The sequence below is a fragment of the Papio anubis genome, chromosome 10 (assembly GCF_008728515.1).
Source record: "Papio anubis isolate 15944 chromosome 10, Panubis1.0, whole genome shotgun sequence".
Lineage (NCBI taxonomy): Eukaryota > Metazoa > Chordata > Mammalia > Primates > Cercopithecidae > Papio > Papio anubis.
The window spans coordinates 26,840,188-26,855,326 of record NC_044985.1 but is presented as its reverse complement, the minus strand read 5'-3'; the positions used below and the strand labels follow the sequence as shown (position 1 = coordinate 26,855,326).

The 15,139-nt window shown below is 37.5% G+C and overlaps 1 protein-coding gene across 12 annotated transcripts in view; it reads right to left on the bottom strand.

The window, feature by feature from the left end:
• Window positions 1-15,139, bottom strand: part of KYNU (kynureninase) — a 164,106-nt gene that overhangs the window by 74,985 nt on the left and 73,982 nt on the right. For 11 of the 12 annotated variants that reach the window (XR_004176502.1, XR_002516060.2, XR_002516061.2 and 8 more), the window contains 4 exons: window positions 6,474-6,535; window positions 5,080-5,151; window positions 3,677-3,751; window positions 1,017-1,163 (listed from right to left, as the gene is read on the bottom strand). Coding sequence is in view for 9 of the 12 variants with exons in the window: in XM_021923571.2 (XP_021779263.1) it covers window positions 1,017-1,163; window positions 3,677-3,751; window positions 5,080-5,151; window positions 6,474-6,535 (356 nt within the window). In the remaining 3 variants the exon portion in view is untranslated. The remainder of the gene's footprint in view (window positions 1-1,016; window positions 1,164-3,676; window positions 3,752-5,079; window positions 5,152-6,473; window positions 6,536-15,139) is intronic. The other variant, XM_021923569.2, reaches the window with a different exon arrangement.

Here is a 15,139-nt window from a genome sequence, read left to right as displayed (position 1 = left end):
TTCAAATAAATACTAAAACCACTTTTTACAAACACTTATATACAAAGAGACACGACTTCAAAACAATTTAACTGTGATTTAGTAGTGGGTAGGAAAAAAATAAAGCTCTCGTTACAAGCAGTATAAAAATTTTTTAAGAGTCTTAGGAATAAAATGGCCTCCTTAAAGTAACTTGTATAAAATTTGATCTACTGATAAAATTTAATTCTGCACTTCTTCTTTAGATACTCAGTGTTAAGTGAAAACTGATTTATATTTAGAATGAGTTATGACAAAGTACCAGTTGAATTTTTAACAGACCTAGCATGTAGTTCCTATCCTAAGTATTTTGTCTGCTTCCTGCTGACTGACCAGCTGAGTACCAATGGCATCACCTGCAGCTTGCCTGGCCTGTTGACTAGAGGCAAATGCATAGAGCAGCTGCTACTAAGGAGGTGAGACCACAGAAGTGCCAAAAAAAAAAAAAAAAAGCAGTTTAAATAGAGATGCCTAAAGCAAAAAAAAAAAAAAAAAGCAAAAAAGAATACAGATTTTCTTTTAAATGTAAGGCTTACTCGTTTTTTGTTGTGTTTTTTGTTTGTTTGTTTGTTTTTTGAGACGGAGTCTTGCTCCATTGCCCAGGTTGGAGTACAGGGGCGCAATCTCGGCTCACTGCAACTTCCGCCTCCTGGGTTCAAGCGACTCTTCTGCCTCAGCTTCCCAAATAGCTGGGATTACAGGCACCCACCACCATGCCCGGTTAATTTTTGTATTTTTAGTAGAGGCAGGGTTTCACTATTTTGGTCAGGCTGGTCTCGAACTCCTGATCTTGTGATCTGCCCACCTTAGCCTCCCGAGGTTCTGGGATTACAGGTATGAGCCACCGTACCCCACCCTAGGCTTACTCTTTTTATTTTAACTATTGAAATAGTTTTACTCAGACACAAGCTAAAGCACTTCACAAGTCACGCAATTAGAACACTCTTAAGTAGAGTGATGTTTGGAGTAAAGTGGGAAGAAGTAAATGGTGTGCATACCTTCGCTTGTCCAGCTTTTGTGATGGCAGGAATATTAAAGTGCTGTCCAGTGTAAAAATGTACCCCACTGAACAGGATCACTGCAATTGAGTCTCCTTCCTTCTCAATTACTTCAAGGATATCCTCTATTCTTAAGGTTTCTTCCCCCTAAATCAAGTTAGGCACAAGTTAGGTCATATCAATAATAATAAATTTGTAATTTCATATTGCCAATCTAAATTTCACCGTGAGCTCTTTTGCATTAGAAGATTTTTTTTTTTCAGATTAAGGCTCTTTAAAAATCTGACATAGAAGCAGCATTTAAGCATAATTTTTATTATTAAGAAATGATAATTAAAAAGTAAAAAGTGGTTTTTAAAGTGAAAGTCTGCAAAAGCCTAATTGTTTGATTTATTCTCTAGTTTTTAAAAATTAATTTGTAACATTTCCACAGCTATAAGTTGTTTTCTCCTTATTCCTGACTAATAAAACACCATAAAGTGCAAGAAGTCTATTATATAGCAAAATAAATGATCAGAAATTGGTATTGTATTTATCAGTCTAATATCCTGTTATTTTTTCCAAAAACATGCCAGGTACGGTGACTCACGCCTGTAATCCCAGCACTTAGGGATGTCAAGGTGGGCAGATCACTTGAGGTAAGGAGTTCGAGACCAGCTTGGCCAACATGGTGAAACCCAGTCTTTATTAAAAATACAAAAATTATCTGGGTCTGGTTGTGCATGCCTGTAATCCCAGCTACTTGGGTGGCTGAGGCATCTACCCAGTAAGTTTTCTTTTCTTTTTTTTTTTTGAGATGGAGCTTCACTTTTGTTGCCCAGGCTGGAGTGCAAAGTCGTGATCTTGACTCACCACAACCTCCACCTCCTGGGTTCAAGTGATTCTCCTGCCTCAGCCTTCCAAGTAGCTGGGATTATAGGCATGTGCCACCACATCCGGCTAATTTTGTATTTTTAGTACAGATGGGGTTTCTCCGTGTTGGTCAGGCTGGTCTTGAACTCCCGACCTCAGGTGATCTGCCCACCTCAACCTCCCAAAGTGCTGGGATTACAGGCGTGAGACACTGCACCCGGCCATGAATTTTCTCCAGTGCTGTCTGACATGATTTTGAGGTCAATGCATCATTAATTACATTAATATTTGGGGGAAGCTCATTAAGATATCATCCTATAGTTTACTTTTAATTTTTAATTATTTTGGTATTTGCCAATTACTCTGCTCATGTTAAGAGAGTGTGTGTGTGTGAGTGTGTATGTGTGTGGGTGTGTAATACACTCTCTACTAGAAGAAACTAGGAATTTGTTTACAAAATGGGCATCAATAAAAATCGGTATCCCAATATTAACTGGATTGTTATTAAAATCTCTGAATTATTAAGTGAAGTATACTTTATATAAATAAAAGAATTTCACTAATTGTAAGTAAAAGTAATAACTTGGCAATCCAAAACTCTTTATTCTTAAAATAATCTATATGGTTTACCCACTATAATTTCCAATAAAGTGGTAATGAAAATATTATAGATACTAATACTTAATTTATATCTTAAAAAATCAGTATTAAGCACGTAAGAAATATATTTCTCGATGACAGGATACAGCCCTCTCTCATGTTGATGTGTTCTAGGTAATGCTCAACAGTGGTCCCAAGATTATGAGTAACTCATGAAACTCCACAATATTTTGGTCACTTATGTCATTATTAGCAGCTATATTCATTTTTGCTAGAAACTAACAATTTATATCCTCTCAATTTATATCCTCTCAGGCAAGAAATTTTTATTCCATTAATTTATTGCATGTTGGCATATGGAAGTGAACAGAGTATATCTTTAATCTATTCAAAGTAATTCTGGGTTGAAAGAAGTAATTGTTCAGACAATGACTTAGCGGCCTGGGATCCTCTTATGTGAAACCCAAAATTTATTCTGTATGATTCACCTAGTGACAAATTACACAAGTTGCAGGGTTTACATGTCAAAGTCTGTGCAGCTGAGCCTTGTATCTCTATTAATGTAAAGTACACATTTAGGTCTTAGGTCAAGCCTGATTAGATACATGCTTTTGTTATCTGTTTAAATATAAAGGAGTCTCAGAGAATAAAGTAACTTTCCCAAAGTCACATACCCAGTAAACTGGAGCGTCTGAGACTTCACTGGAAATATTAGCCAGGCTGTAAATCCCAAACTCTTCCCATTATACCACATCCCTTTCTTCACTATCCTACTCTAAACACAAAGAAAATGTCTGATACTTAGAATAAGAGGGGACATGAAAGATAGTCACGATTCCATTTCAACAAATAATTCTGGTCTTTAGCAAGATTTTAATGGCACCCATGGGCACGACATTTGAAATTGAAAATGATATAGTGAATTTGTCACCCTTTTCCCAGCCCATTGAAGAATATGGCAGACTCCAGTGGTATTAACAGAAAAATAGTTTGCTTGCCATTTGGCTAGCCCTTGAAAAATGAAAATAAATACACATCTGAGTTACTCTATTTTAAGTAAAATGATCTAAGTAACAGAAGTATGGGTCCTTCATGCTTTCCTGAAAGTTCCATTAAAATAATGAAGATTTTAATAAACTTTTGAGGAAAATGAATAAAATATCAATACTAAACAAGGCATGATGAATATTTCTTTCTTTCTCATATACCTCTCTTGGCTTTATCATCCGCATACTTTCTTCAATGTTAAGTCCGTGAAGTTGTAGTTGTGACTCAATAGCATACTAAAAAGGAAAGATGATTTATTTATCAAATCAAGCTGAGAGCACAGAAGTACACTGAAATAACAAAGTAAAAATAAAGGCATATTACTATATTAAATCCAAGGTGAAGGTTAAAACACCTAAACAAAATACACAACAGAGAAGAACCACTTAATAAAATTCACATATAGAATTCTGAAAACAGAGGGATCTTCTTGATTTAACAAATTATAAGAGATTTTAGAATAAGAAATTAAATAATCTAAGTCAAAGTCAGAATTTGCAAAATAAGCAAAGTGAATAGTAGCGACTTGTTATGCTTCAACCTAGGATATAGAAATGGCTTACCCTAGGAAGAGTAAGTTAGCTAAAAAAAGGCATTAAGAAGTTTACTTCATAAAGAGTATCAGACATGTATGCAGATAAGCCACCACACCAACATGGAATATTTTGCAGATATTAGGATTTTGATCCATTTTAGTAAGATATTAGGTTTTATTCCTTTTGACATAATTACTTGCCCTGAAATTACAAGGGCTAGAATAATAGCAATAATACAGAGAAATAAAGTTTCTCTAACACCAAAACTAAAATATAAAATGTACTTTTGAAATTTATTTATTATTTACTTTATAAAGACGAGTTCTCACTATGTTGCCCAGGTTTGTCTCAAACTGCTGGACTCAAGTGTTCCTCCTGCCTTGGTTTCCTGAAGTGTTGACATTGCAGGCATGAGCCGCTGTGCCTAGACTTACAATGTACTTTTATTTGTGTTTATGTCTGAAACCATTAAATTTCTTATCAAGAACAAACATCTCATCCAGTAAGAAACTACCAAATTTCTTATCAAGTAAAGTAATGTGACTTTTTTTTAGTAAATCACAAGAAATATTTTTAATCTCTAATAAATAATATTTCGATAATAATGGGCCAACATGCTAGTATGATATGAAAAGAAACTGGACAAATAAAAGTTTATATTCCTATTCTATTTAGCTAAAGGGTTAAGCACTGGGGTTTGTATTGATTTGATTTCATAAAATAAAACAGCAACAAGAATTAATAAAACATTTATAACTGCACTTGATTTAGACCAGTGGTTTGCTCAGTGTCTTTAAAAAGACTAATAAATCAATGTTCCTATTCTCTTCCCTTAACAGGTATTTTACTTTAACACAAGAAATAAAGCTATAATCTATTTTAAAAATCTAAATCAAAAGCCTTTGACAGATCTTTTTATTGTAAGATTGCTTGGAAAAGCTTAGTGAGTAAACATTCAAGTCAGGCAAATGATACGCTGCTCTAGGAAGAGTAGAAAGAACAGAAATATAATTTGAAGAAGTCCTTACATGATCAGAAGGGAAGGCTTTGGCTTCTAGAAGAATTTTGTATCGTTTTGGCGTAGGCTTAAAAAATGATAACTGCAATAAAATGGATTTATTGAGAAAGCATTAATGAACAATTTATACATTTGTTCATTTTACGCCACACTTTCATTTTATAATCTCCAGTATTTTAAAGACATTAATTAACTCAACATCTTAAGTGTTTGTCAGGGCTACCTTTTCAATTAGCCTGTTTCCAGTGAATTGCAAAGAGAAAGAAGATATTGGCTCAATTTGCTTATCTGAAACAGCAAACTCGGGGAAAAATGTGAATGAGATAACAAATCCTCAAACTTTACTTGTATATTAATAGATGAAACTTAAAGTCTGATGATTAACAACAAAAAAAGATGTTAATTGAAAAATTAGCTTCCCAAAGCATTTCATGGTAATTTTGATGGCATCACACTGAAATATTATGGTCTATGTATGTCTTATTTGTATTGACAGTAGCTCATTTGTTCAGTGAAGCTCTTTCATTTCTCCACACTGTTCCTAGAGAGTGATATTAACAATAATAACAACGAAGATAATAGCTACTATTAACTGGGTGTTGATCATTGGCCAGGGCGCTAAAGCAATTTTCACATATTATTACATTTAATTATCATGCAGATCTTTGAGGTAGATATTATTTTTCTCATTTTTACAAAGGAGAATGTTAAGACTTAGAGATGCCAAAAGCCTTTTTTCAACTTCAAATAGGCATTATGTAATTTAGCTGGGAGTCAAATCCAGGGATATCTGAACTTGTAGACATGTTTCCAAAACATACTTAAAAAATGAAATCAAGATTCTTCAAAGCATTGGGCAATCACCATTAACACAATATCCCAAATAGATAATATATTTGACATTTTAAGGTAAAACTATTTATTAAGATGTAAGAAGTACTTTCAACACATTACTCATTTAAGGTACTAGCCCCCTTTCTAAAAATTTAATTATCCAAGTCTTTTTTAACCTATATTAATCTACAAAAGTATACTGATCCACTAACTCACTCTGCTGAAGCTATTGGAAAATTGTCTTTCCAAAAAGTTCAGTGCTTTGCTAGCATTGTACATCACTGTTTTGTAGGCTTGCAAGTAGTTTGCCTAATTACTCATTATGGCTCCTATTCTTTATTTTCCCAGACAAGAACTGTTCATTATTCTAAAGCTCTTCTCAAGAGTCAACTCTTCCCTGATCAGGAAGAAGCTATTATATCATGGTCCAGCATTTCCTAGTAAAAATGAAAATAACCTCACAATTTATTTTTAAATAAGAAACTCCCAGAAGCTCATGAATTAAAGATAGAAAAACATCAGATTCTGTAAATGAATGTGTTCTAAACATTAGTGGGAGAGAAAACTTACCAATAGAAGATGTAAATTTACAGTCAAAGCATTCATTAGGGCTATTTCTTTCTCATTGGCTCCTGTAAAATAAGCATATCATAATTTAGATGTTTCTATTATGTCTAAAGATACTGAAAAAACAAAGAAGGAAGGCTTCACTCAATCATTCTTAATGTCTTTAGAGATAAGGGCGTATTTGATGTGTCATCACAAAGAAATGGAAGTTTTCCCACTTGACTCATTTTATCAAATGATATCTGGACTTAGATGCACATAGCTAGCTAAAATTATGTTTCTTTTATGATGTAGTAAGTAACAACAAAATAATGAAGCATTTGCTTTTGCCTGTAAACTAAAAAATGATATATTCTATTATCAGCTCAATTGTCAAATTCCCAAGGAGCATATTTTTGTGGTAAGTATATCTTCAAAGGAATCTAAAAAGATATTAAGGCCAATTACATTTTTAAAGTTGGTTGCTTCCAACATCAAATTAAAATGCACCTTTTATAAAAGGAGGTTACTTTGTGAATCATAACTCACTGTTATTACAGTGAAATACATAACAAGACAAAACAGCTGCATAGCAAATTATGACCCAAATAGCTCTGACATTTATTCATACACACTGAGATAAAAGATAATATAGACATGTATTATCTGATGAGAAAATATGCAAAAGTCAGATATCCACTACATAATTATTAATATAATCTGATCTAATTCCTGCTAACAAGGGTTTTGACACTAGAAACAGACCCAGAGACAGGGAATACATTGGTTACTTAAGAATTCAAAGCATAATAACAACAATAATAATACCTTCCATGTTTTCAGTTCTTATGATGTTTCTTCAAGGCAATTAGACCTGTGTAATAGAAATTATGTCCCTTTACTGTCACTGAGAAAAATGGGATGTGCACCTTAATGTTTGAAGGCCGAACTAGATGTTAGAGAAAATGTATAATACAAATCCTACATTTTGTATCCAGAGGGATATTTCTGAGAGTCTCATTTTAAAAGAATAGACAGTAAGTAGAATAAATCTAATAGATTCCAGGATAAGTTCACTAGAGGGGAGAAGCCATGTAAATAAGTATATAATTTAAGAATTTATATTTCAACATAGCCATTTAAGGAAGGACCTGTATCTTTATTGCGTCAAGGAAAACTTCTTGTTGCATTTGCCACATAGATTTCTCCATTTGACAGACAAGGTTGATGAACAAGTGGTGGAAGTTAAAAGATGTATCTCTGATCATTGTAAGGTCAATAATATCTAACGTCAAGGGGCAATAAGAAAAATCTCAGTGTATATTCCTAGAACTAAATGAAATTTGTCCTAGATATACTAAATAGATATGAATATAAGCTTATGTTGCATATAGTGACATATGCCTTCTTCTTTTCCATGTTTCGAAGAGAAGATTTCTTTGAAATATGGTTTAAAAAATACCACCATCTTCATTATATTTGTTTCTCTACATTATTGTGGAGGCTAAAGCAACTCCATATTGGGTGTTAACCTGCCATGTTGACTTCTGAGTAACCCTTATTCTGGGAATGCCTTTAAGATTTCTATTTAAACTACTGCTCTCATAAATCCTGCTCTTAGGCAGATTCACATAGCATTCTTGCCTTTCCCTGAGAGGTTGACTTCAATTGTTCCACACAATCCTTCCCTGTGTTTTACATGTAAGTTCTACCTCTGGTGGGTAATGGTGTGGCGGGGGGTGGGTGGAGGGGGGGATTCACTATCTAATCTTGCTGTTGCCAGTTGCCGGGACATCATGACTTCTGTTTCTCACTCCCTATTAAATGTTTCTTTCTGAGAAACTGGATTTGTTAGTCTCTTTCTTGGGCCTTTCAGCTACTTCCAATTTGGGGGATAGGTTTGCATAAACTGCCGACCACAGAACAATTATAGTGTGAATTTTTACTGCTATTTCTAAAACAAACACTAAAGTAACTTGGTCTTACTCTTGACTCCCTGTTATTTACACACATCTTTTGGGAAAACCATTTATTTAAAAAAAATGGCAGGGTGAGTGGAAGGAGGAAAGAAAAAGCAATATGAAGAAAAATACAGAATTAGTAGAAAGAGAAGCATTTCAAAGAATAAAGTGAGGAGAAAATTAAAGAAAAATAATTATCACAAATAAAAATCAAGAAATGGAAGAAGCAGGAGGAAGGAGACTTTCTGTAGAAGCTCAGACATTCCTTTTTTGCTTAAATATTATATTCTGATTAAAATGGATATCGTGGTAGACTGAGGCAGGAGGAATGCTTGAACCCAAGTGTTCAAGATGGGCTTGGGCAACACAGCGAGATTCTGTCTCTGCAAACAATTTTTAAAAATTAGCCAGGTATAGTGGCATGCTCCTATAGTTTCAGCTACTCTGGAGGCTGAGACAGGAAGAGTGCTTGAGGTTTTAGTGAACTATAAATTTTACCACTGCACTCCACACTCTAGCCTGGGTGACAGAGTGAGAACCTGTATCTAAAAAAAGCAAAAACAAAAAAACAAAGAAAGAAATAAGAAAACAGAAAAACAGATAAAAAGAAAAAGAAAAACATAAAAGAAAAAAAATTTGGATATAGGCTGCGCGTGATGGCTCACATCTGTAATTCCAACACTTTGGGAGGACAAGGTGGGTGGATCGTTTGAGCTCAGGAGTTCAAGACCAGTCTGGGCTACATGGCGAGACCCTGTCTCTACTAAAAATACCAAAAATAGCTGGACATAGTTGTGCATGCCTGTGGTCCCAGCTACTTGGAAGGCTGAGTTGGAGGATTGCTTGAGCCTGCGGAAGATCGTGGGGCAGGAGAGGTAGCAGTGCACTGCGGCCTGGGTGACAGAGGTAGATTCTGTCTCAAAAAACAAAAACAAACAAACAAAAAAAGGATATAGATTCCTGGACATTTTGGTTCTCCAAACAATACAATGTTCATTTTGAATCAACTAAAATTTTTCTGGCTTGGGAATGTGATGCACTTACACACATGTTCCCCTCCAGATGTGCTGGGCAGAATTAAACTACACTTACACTAGGTATAGAGCTTCCCCTCATCTCACTTTCAACGGCCTTCTCAAACTTGGACCAATTCTTTGTAAATAATCCCTTCCTGATTTGAATAATTTGTCTGTACACATACACAAACATTATTGTACAATGGACCACTTTAAATTAAACTTAACTGAGCACATCACAAAATGTAATCTTCATCTGCTACTGACCTTTGTCCAAGGACAGGGTTAGTCCAACATGCAAGAATGTGTACACCTATAACCGGGGGTGGTGCAAATAGTAAAGTTTCAAAACATTAACCAGAAGTGTTTATTACAAATATTACCTAAAGGCACTAAATAATTTAGCATTCTTAACATCAAAGAGCTACAACAGACTGATTTTTAGTGTACAGGCATACTCTGTTTCATTGCACTTCACTTCGTTGTTTTTTGTCTTCTTTTATTTTGTCACTGGGCTGGAGTACAGAGGCATGATCACAGCTCACTGCAAACTCGGCCTCTCAAGATCAAGCAATCCTCCTACCTCAGTTGCACCACGTCCAGCTAATCTTTGGTATTTTTGGTAGAGACAGGGTTTTACAACGTCCAGGCTGGTCTCAAACTCCTGAGCTCAGGCTATCTGCCTGCCTTGGCCTCCCAAAGTGCTGGGGGGATTATAGGCATGGGCCACCACACCTGGCATTTTGTTTGTTTTTAAAACAAACTGTAGGTCTGTGGTAACCCTCCATCAACTGATCTTATCAGTGCCATTTTTCCAAAAGCATGTGCTCACCTCATGTCTCTGTATCACATTTTGATAATTCTTGCAATATTTCAAACTTTATTATTATTTCTGTGATCAATTATATTTGATGTTAATGCTATAATTATTTTGGCATGCCACAAACCACATTCACATAAGACAGAGAACTTAATCAATAAATGTTGTGTGCTCTGACTGCTCCACTGATCAGCTCTTCCCCCATTTCTCTCCCATGTCTCCAGACTCCCTATTCCCTGAGACTCAACACTGAAAATAAGCCAATCAATAACCCCACAATGGCCTTTAAGTGTTCAAGTGAAAGGAAGTGTCATATGCTTCTCTCTTTAAATCAAAAGCTAGAAATGATAAAGCTTAGTGAGGAAAACGTGTCAAAAGCCAAGGTAGGCTGAAAGCTAAGTCTCTTGTGCCAAACAGCCAAGTTGTAAATGCAAAGAAAATGTTCTTGAAAGAAGTTAAAATTGCTACTTAGTGAACACAAGACTGACAGGAAAGACCAACAGCCTTGATATGGTTTGGCTGTGTCCCTACCCAAATCTCATCTTGAATTCCCATGTATTGTGGGAGAGACCTGGTGGGACGTAATCATGGGGGCAGGTCTTTCCTGTGTTGTCCTCGTGATAGTGAACAAGTCTCATGAGATCTGATGGTTTTAAAAATGGGAGTTTCCCTACACAAGCTGTCTCTTTGCCTTCTGCCATCCATGTAAGATGTGACTTGCTCCTCCTTGCCTTCTGCCATGATTGTGAGGCTTCCCCAGCCATGTGGAACTGTGAGTTCTCTGGAAAACCTCTTTCCTTTGTAAATTGTCCAGTCTCAGGTATATCTTTATCGGCAGCATGAAAACAGACTAATACAGTAAATTACTACCAGTAGAATGGGACATTGCTGAAAAGATACCCCAAAACGTGGAAGCAACTTTGGAACTGGGTAACATGCAGAGGTTGGAATGGTTTGGAGGGCTCACAACAAAACAGGAAAATGTGGGAAAGCTTGGAACTTCCTAGAAACTTGTCAAATGGCTTTCACCAAAATGCTGATAATGATACGGACAATGAAATCCAGGCTGAGGTAGTCTCAGATGGAGATGAGGAGCTTGTTGGTAACTGCAGCAAAGGTGACTTTTGTTATGTTTTAGCAAAGAGACTGGTGGCATTCTGCCCCTGCCCTAGAGATTTGTGGAACTTTGAACTTGAGAGAGATTATTTAGGGTATCTGGCAGAAGAAATTTCTAAGCAGCAAAGCATTCAAGATGTGACTTTGGTACTGTTAGAGGCATTCCATTTTAAAAGAGAAACAGAGCATAAAAGTGTGGAAAATTTGCAGCCTGACAACACGATAGAAAACAAAATCCAAATTTCTATGGAGAAATCCAAGGTAGCTGCAGAAATTTGCATAAGTAATAAGGAGCAGAATGTTAATCCCTAAGACAATGGGGAAAATGTCTCCAGGGCATGTCAGAGGTCTTCACAGCAGCCCCTCCCATCACAAGCCCAGAGGGCTAGGAGGAAAAAGTGGTTTCATGGGTGGGACCCAGAGCCCGCCTGCTGTGTGCAGCCTAGGGACTTGGTGCCCTGATTCCCAGCCACTCCAGCCATGGCTGAAAGGGGCCAAGGTACAGCTCAGTCCGTGGCTTCGAAGGGTGCAAGTCTCAAGCCTTGACAGCTTCCATGTGGTGTTGAGCTTGTGAGTGCACAGAGGTCAAGGTTTGAGAACCTCCACCTAGATTTCAGAAGACGTATGGAAATGCCAGGCAGATGTTTGCTGTAGAGGTGGGGTCCTCATGGAGGATCTCTGCTAGGGCAGTGCAGAAGGGACACAGAGTCCCTATTGGGACACCACCTAGTGGAGCTGTGAGAAAAGGGCCACTGTCCTCCAGACTCCAGAGTGGTAGATCCACTGACAGCTTGCACCATGCGCCCAGAAAAGCCACAGACACTCAACACCAGCCCATGAAGGCAGCTGGGAGTGAGGCTGTACCCTGCAAAGCCACAGGCGTGGAGCTGCCCAAGACCACATGGGAACCCACTTCTTGCATAGCATGACCCATATGTGAGTCATGAAATCAAAGATCATTTCAGAGTTTTAAGATTTGACTGCCCCACAGGATTTTGGACTTGCATGGGACCTGTAGCCCCTTTGTTTTGGCCAATTTCTCCCATTTTGAACAGCTGTATTTACCCAATGCCTGTACCTCCATTGTATTTAGGAAGTAATTAACTTGCCATTTATCTTACAGGCTCATAGGCAGAAGGGACCTTCCTTGTCTCAGATGAGACTTTGGACTGTGGACTTTTGAGTTAATGCTGAAATGAGTTAAGACTTTGGGGGACTGTTGGAAAGGCATGATTGGTTTTGAAACGTGAGGACATGAGATTTGGGAGGGGCCAAGGGTGGAATGATATGGTTTGGCTGTGTCCCCACCCAAATCTCACCTTGAATTCCCACATGTTGTGGGAGGGACCTGGTGGGAAGTAATTGAATCACGAGGGCAGGTCTTTCATGTGCTGTCCTCCTGATAGTGAATAAGTCTCATGAGATCTGATGGTTTAAAAAAGGGGAGTTTCCCTACACAAGCTCTCTCTTTGCCTGTTGCCATCCACATAAGATGTGACTCTCTCCTCCTCACCTTCTGCCACTATTGTGAGGCTTCCCCAGCTATGTGCAACTGTGAGTTCTCCATTAAACCTCTATCCTTTGTAAATTGCGCAGTCTTGGGTATGTCTTTATCAGCAGCTGAAAACAGACTAATGCAAGCCTTATTGCTGATATGGAGAAAGTTTGAGTGATCTACTCAGGTAATCAAACCAGCCCCAATATTCCATTAAGCCAAAGCCTAAACCACAGCAAGGCCCCAGTTCTTTTCAATTCTTTGACGCCTGACAGAGGTGAGGAAGATGTAAAAGAAAAGTGTGAAACTAGCACAGGTCGGCTCATAAGGTTTAAGGAAAGAAACTTAGAAGTTCAAGGTGGACGCAGGCCCCAGGAAGAGGAGTACATAGCATAGGAGCCAGGCAGTGACCGGGGTGCAGCAGTGCCACTGCCTGCATAGGGTCCAGGTGCACTTCTGTATCATCGAATGCAGATCCTTTTATTGATGATTTCTTCAGTCGACACAATTATTAGATCTTAAAAATTTGTTCATTTCAATTGAGAAAATAGAGGCAACTACTCTTTGTAAATAAAGATGCATCCAGGCCTGACTTGGAGGACCCAAGGATACAAGAAACCTTGAAGAGCAGTCTCTCAACAGGGCATCATGACAGCAGCAAACTGAACCGTGCTCTTTTTCAGCCTATAGCTATCCTGCCTTTCATGATGCCCATGGTATTTCTGTAGATGATGCCAGCAAAAGGGAGAAAGTCCATGGTTTTACCCCAGGTTTCTTATATGCTTACGTATAATTATAGCACATAGCATTATCAGCAGAAATGCAAACTGTAATCATTGTCCAAGAGTATATTACTAGGGGGAGAAGTAATTGCTTCTTCAATCTTCTTTGGAATAATCCCTCATTTTGGCCCAAATGAAGTATTCCCAGGATAATCTTTGGATAAAAAAACCTGACCTATCATCTTTCTCAACCAAGTCAATGGAATTAATGTTTTTGCATCCCGAAGTTTTGGGCCCATTCAAGGGATGAAGGTAATGGGCAAGGAAGGTAATGTCATGGACCATCTCAGAAGAGCTGGGAGAAAGGCTGTTAAAGAAACAGCAATATTCAGCAAAGTGCTGTTTGGGACATTAACTTTTATTCCAATGTCTTCAACTACTTTTTAAAAAGACACAGTATAGTAAGCTTGAAGAGGAAATCCAATCTGCAATAGAAAAAATAGAACTCTTCTATAACACAGGTGTGTAGTGGCGAGTTTTAAGTGAATTTGTCTGGTTCCTACTTGAAAATCTTCCTCTCTCAAGATTTCAGTTTAGAGAACTCTGCTGAAGTTTCCCTGGGAACCTCGGAGGTGTCTGTGTTAACAAGATGACTTAAGATTACACATACTGAGGTCATTTACAGGTTGGTTGTGTCAGGGGTCTGTAAGGGTGGCTGGAAAAAGAGCAACAAAAGGATACACTGACGTTACTCACAGGAGTTGCTTGGGAAAGGGTGAGGTGAGAATCAGCCCACAAAAGGGTACCATGAAATTACTAATAAACTTGTCTCAAGTTGGCTATTTGAAATGCAAAAAGTGCAAGGTGAAACACAAGTGCTGATGGAGAATCTGCAGCAAGTTACCCAGAAAATCAAGCTAAGATAATTGATGCAGACTTCACTAAACAATAGATTTTCAGTGTAGATGAATGAGTCTTCTATTGGAAGAAGATGCTATCTAGGATTTTATGGCTAGAAAGGAAGTCTGGGCTACAAACCTTCAAGGGACAGGCAGAATCTTATTCGGGGTTAATGTAGCTAATGACTTTAGGCCAATATTTATTTACCATTCAAAAAATCCTAGGGCTGTTAAGAATTATGCTAAATCTACTCTTCCTGTGCTTTATAAGTGAAACGACAAAGCCTGGATGACAGCCCACCTTTTTACAGCATGGTTTGCTGAATATGTTAAGCCCACTGTTGAGAGTTACTGCTCAGAAAAAAAGATCTTTTCAAAACATTTACTGCTTATTGACAATGCACCTAGTCACCCAAGAGCTCTGATGGAGATGCACAAAGGATATTAAAGTTTTCAAGTTTGCTAACACAACATCCATTCTGCAGTCTATGGATCATGGAGTAATTTTGACTTTCAAGTAGTCTTCTTTAAGAATAAAATTTGGCAGCTGGGCAGGGTAACCCCAGCACTTTGGGAGGCCTAGGCAGGTGGATTGGTTGAGCTCAGGAGTTTGAGATCAGCCTGAGCAAAATGGTGAAACCCCATTTTTACCAATGATACA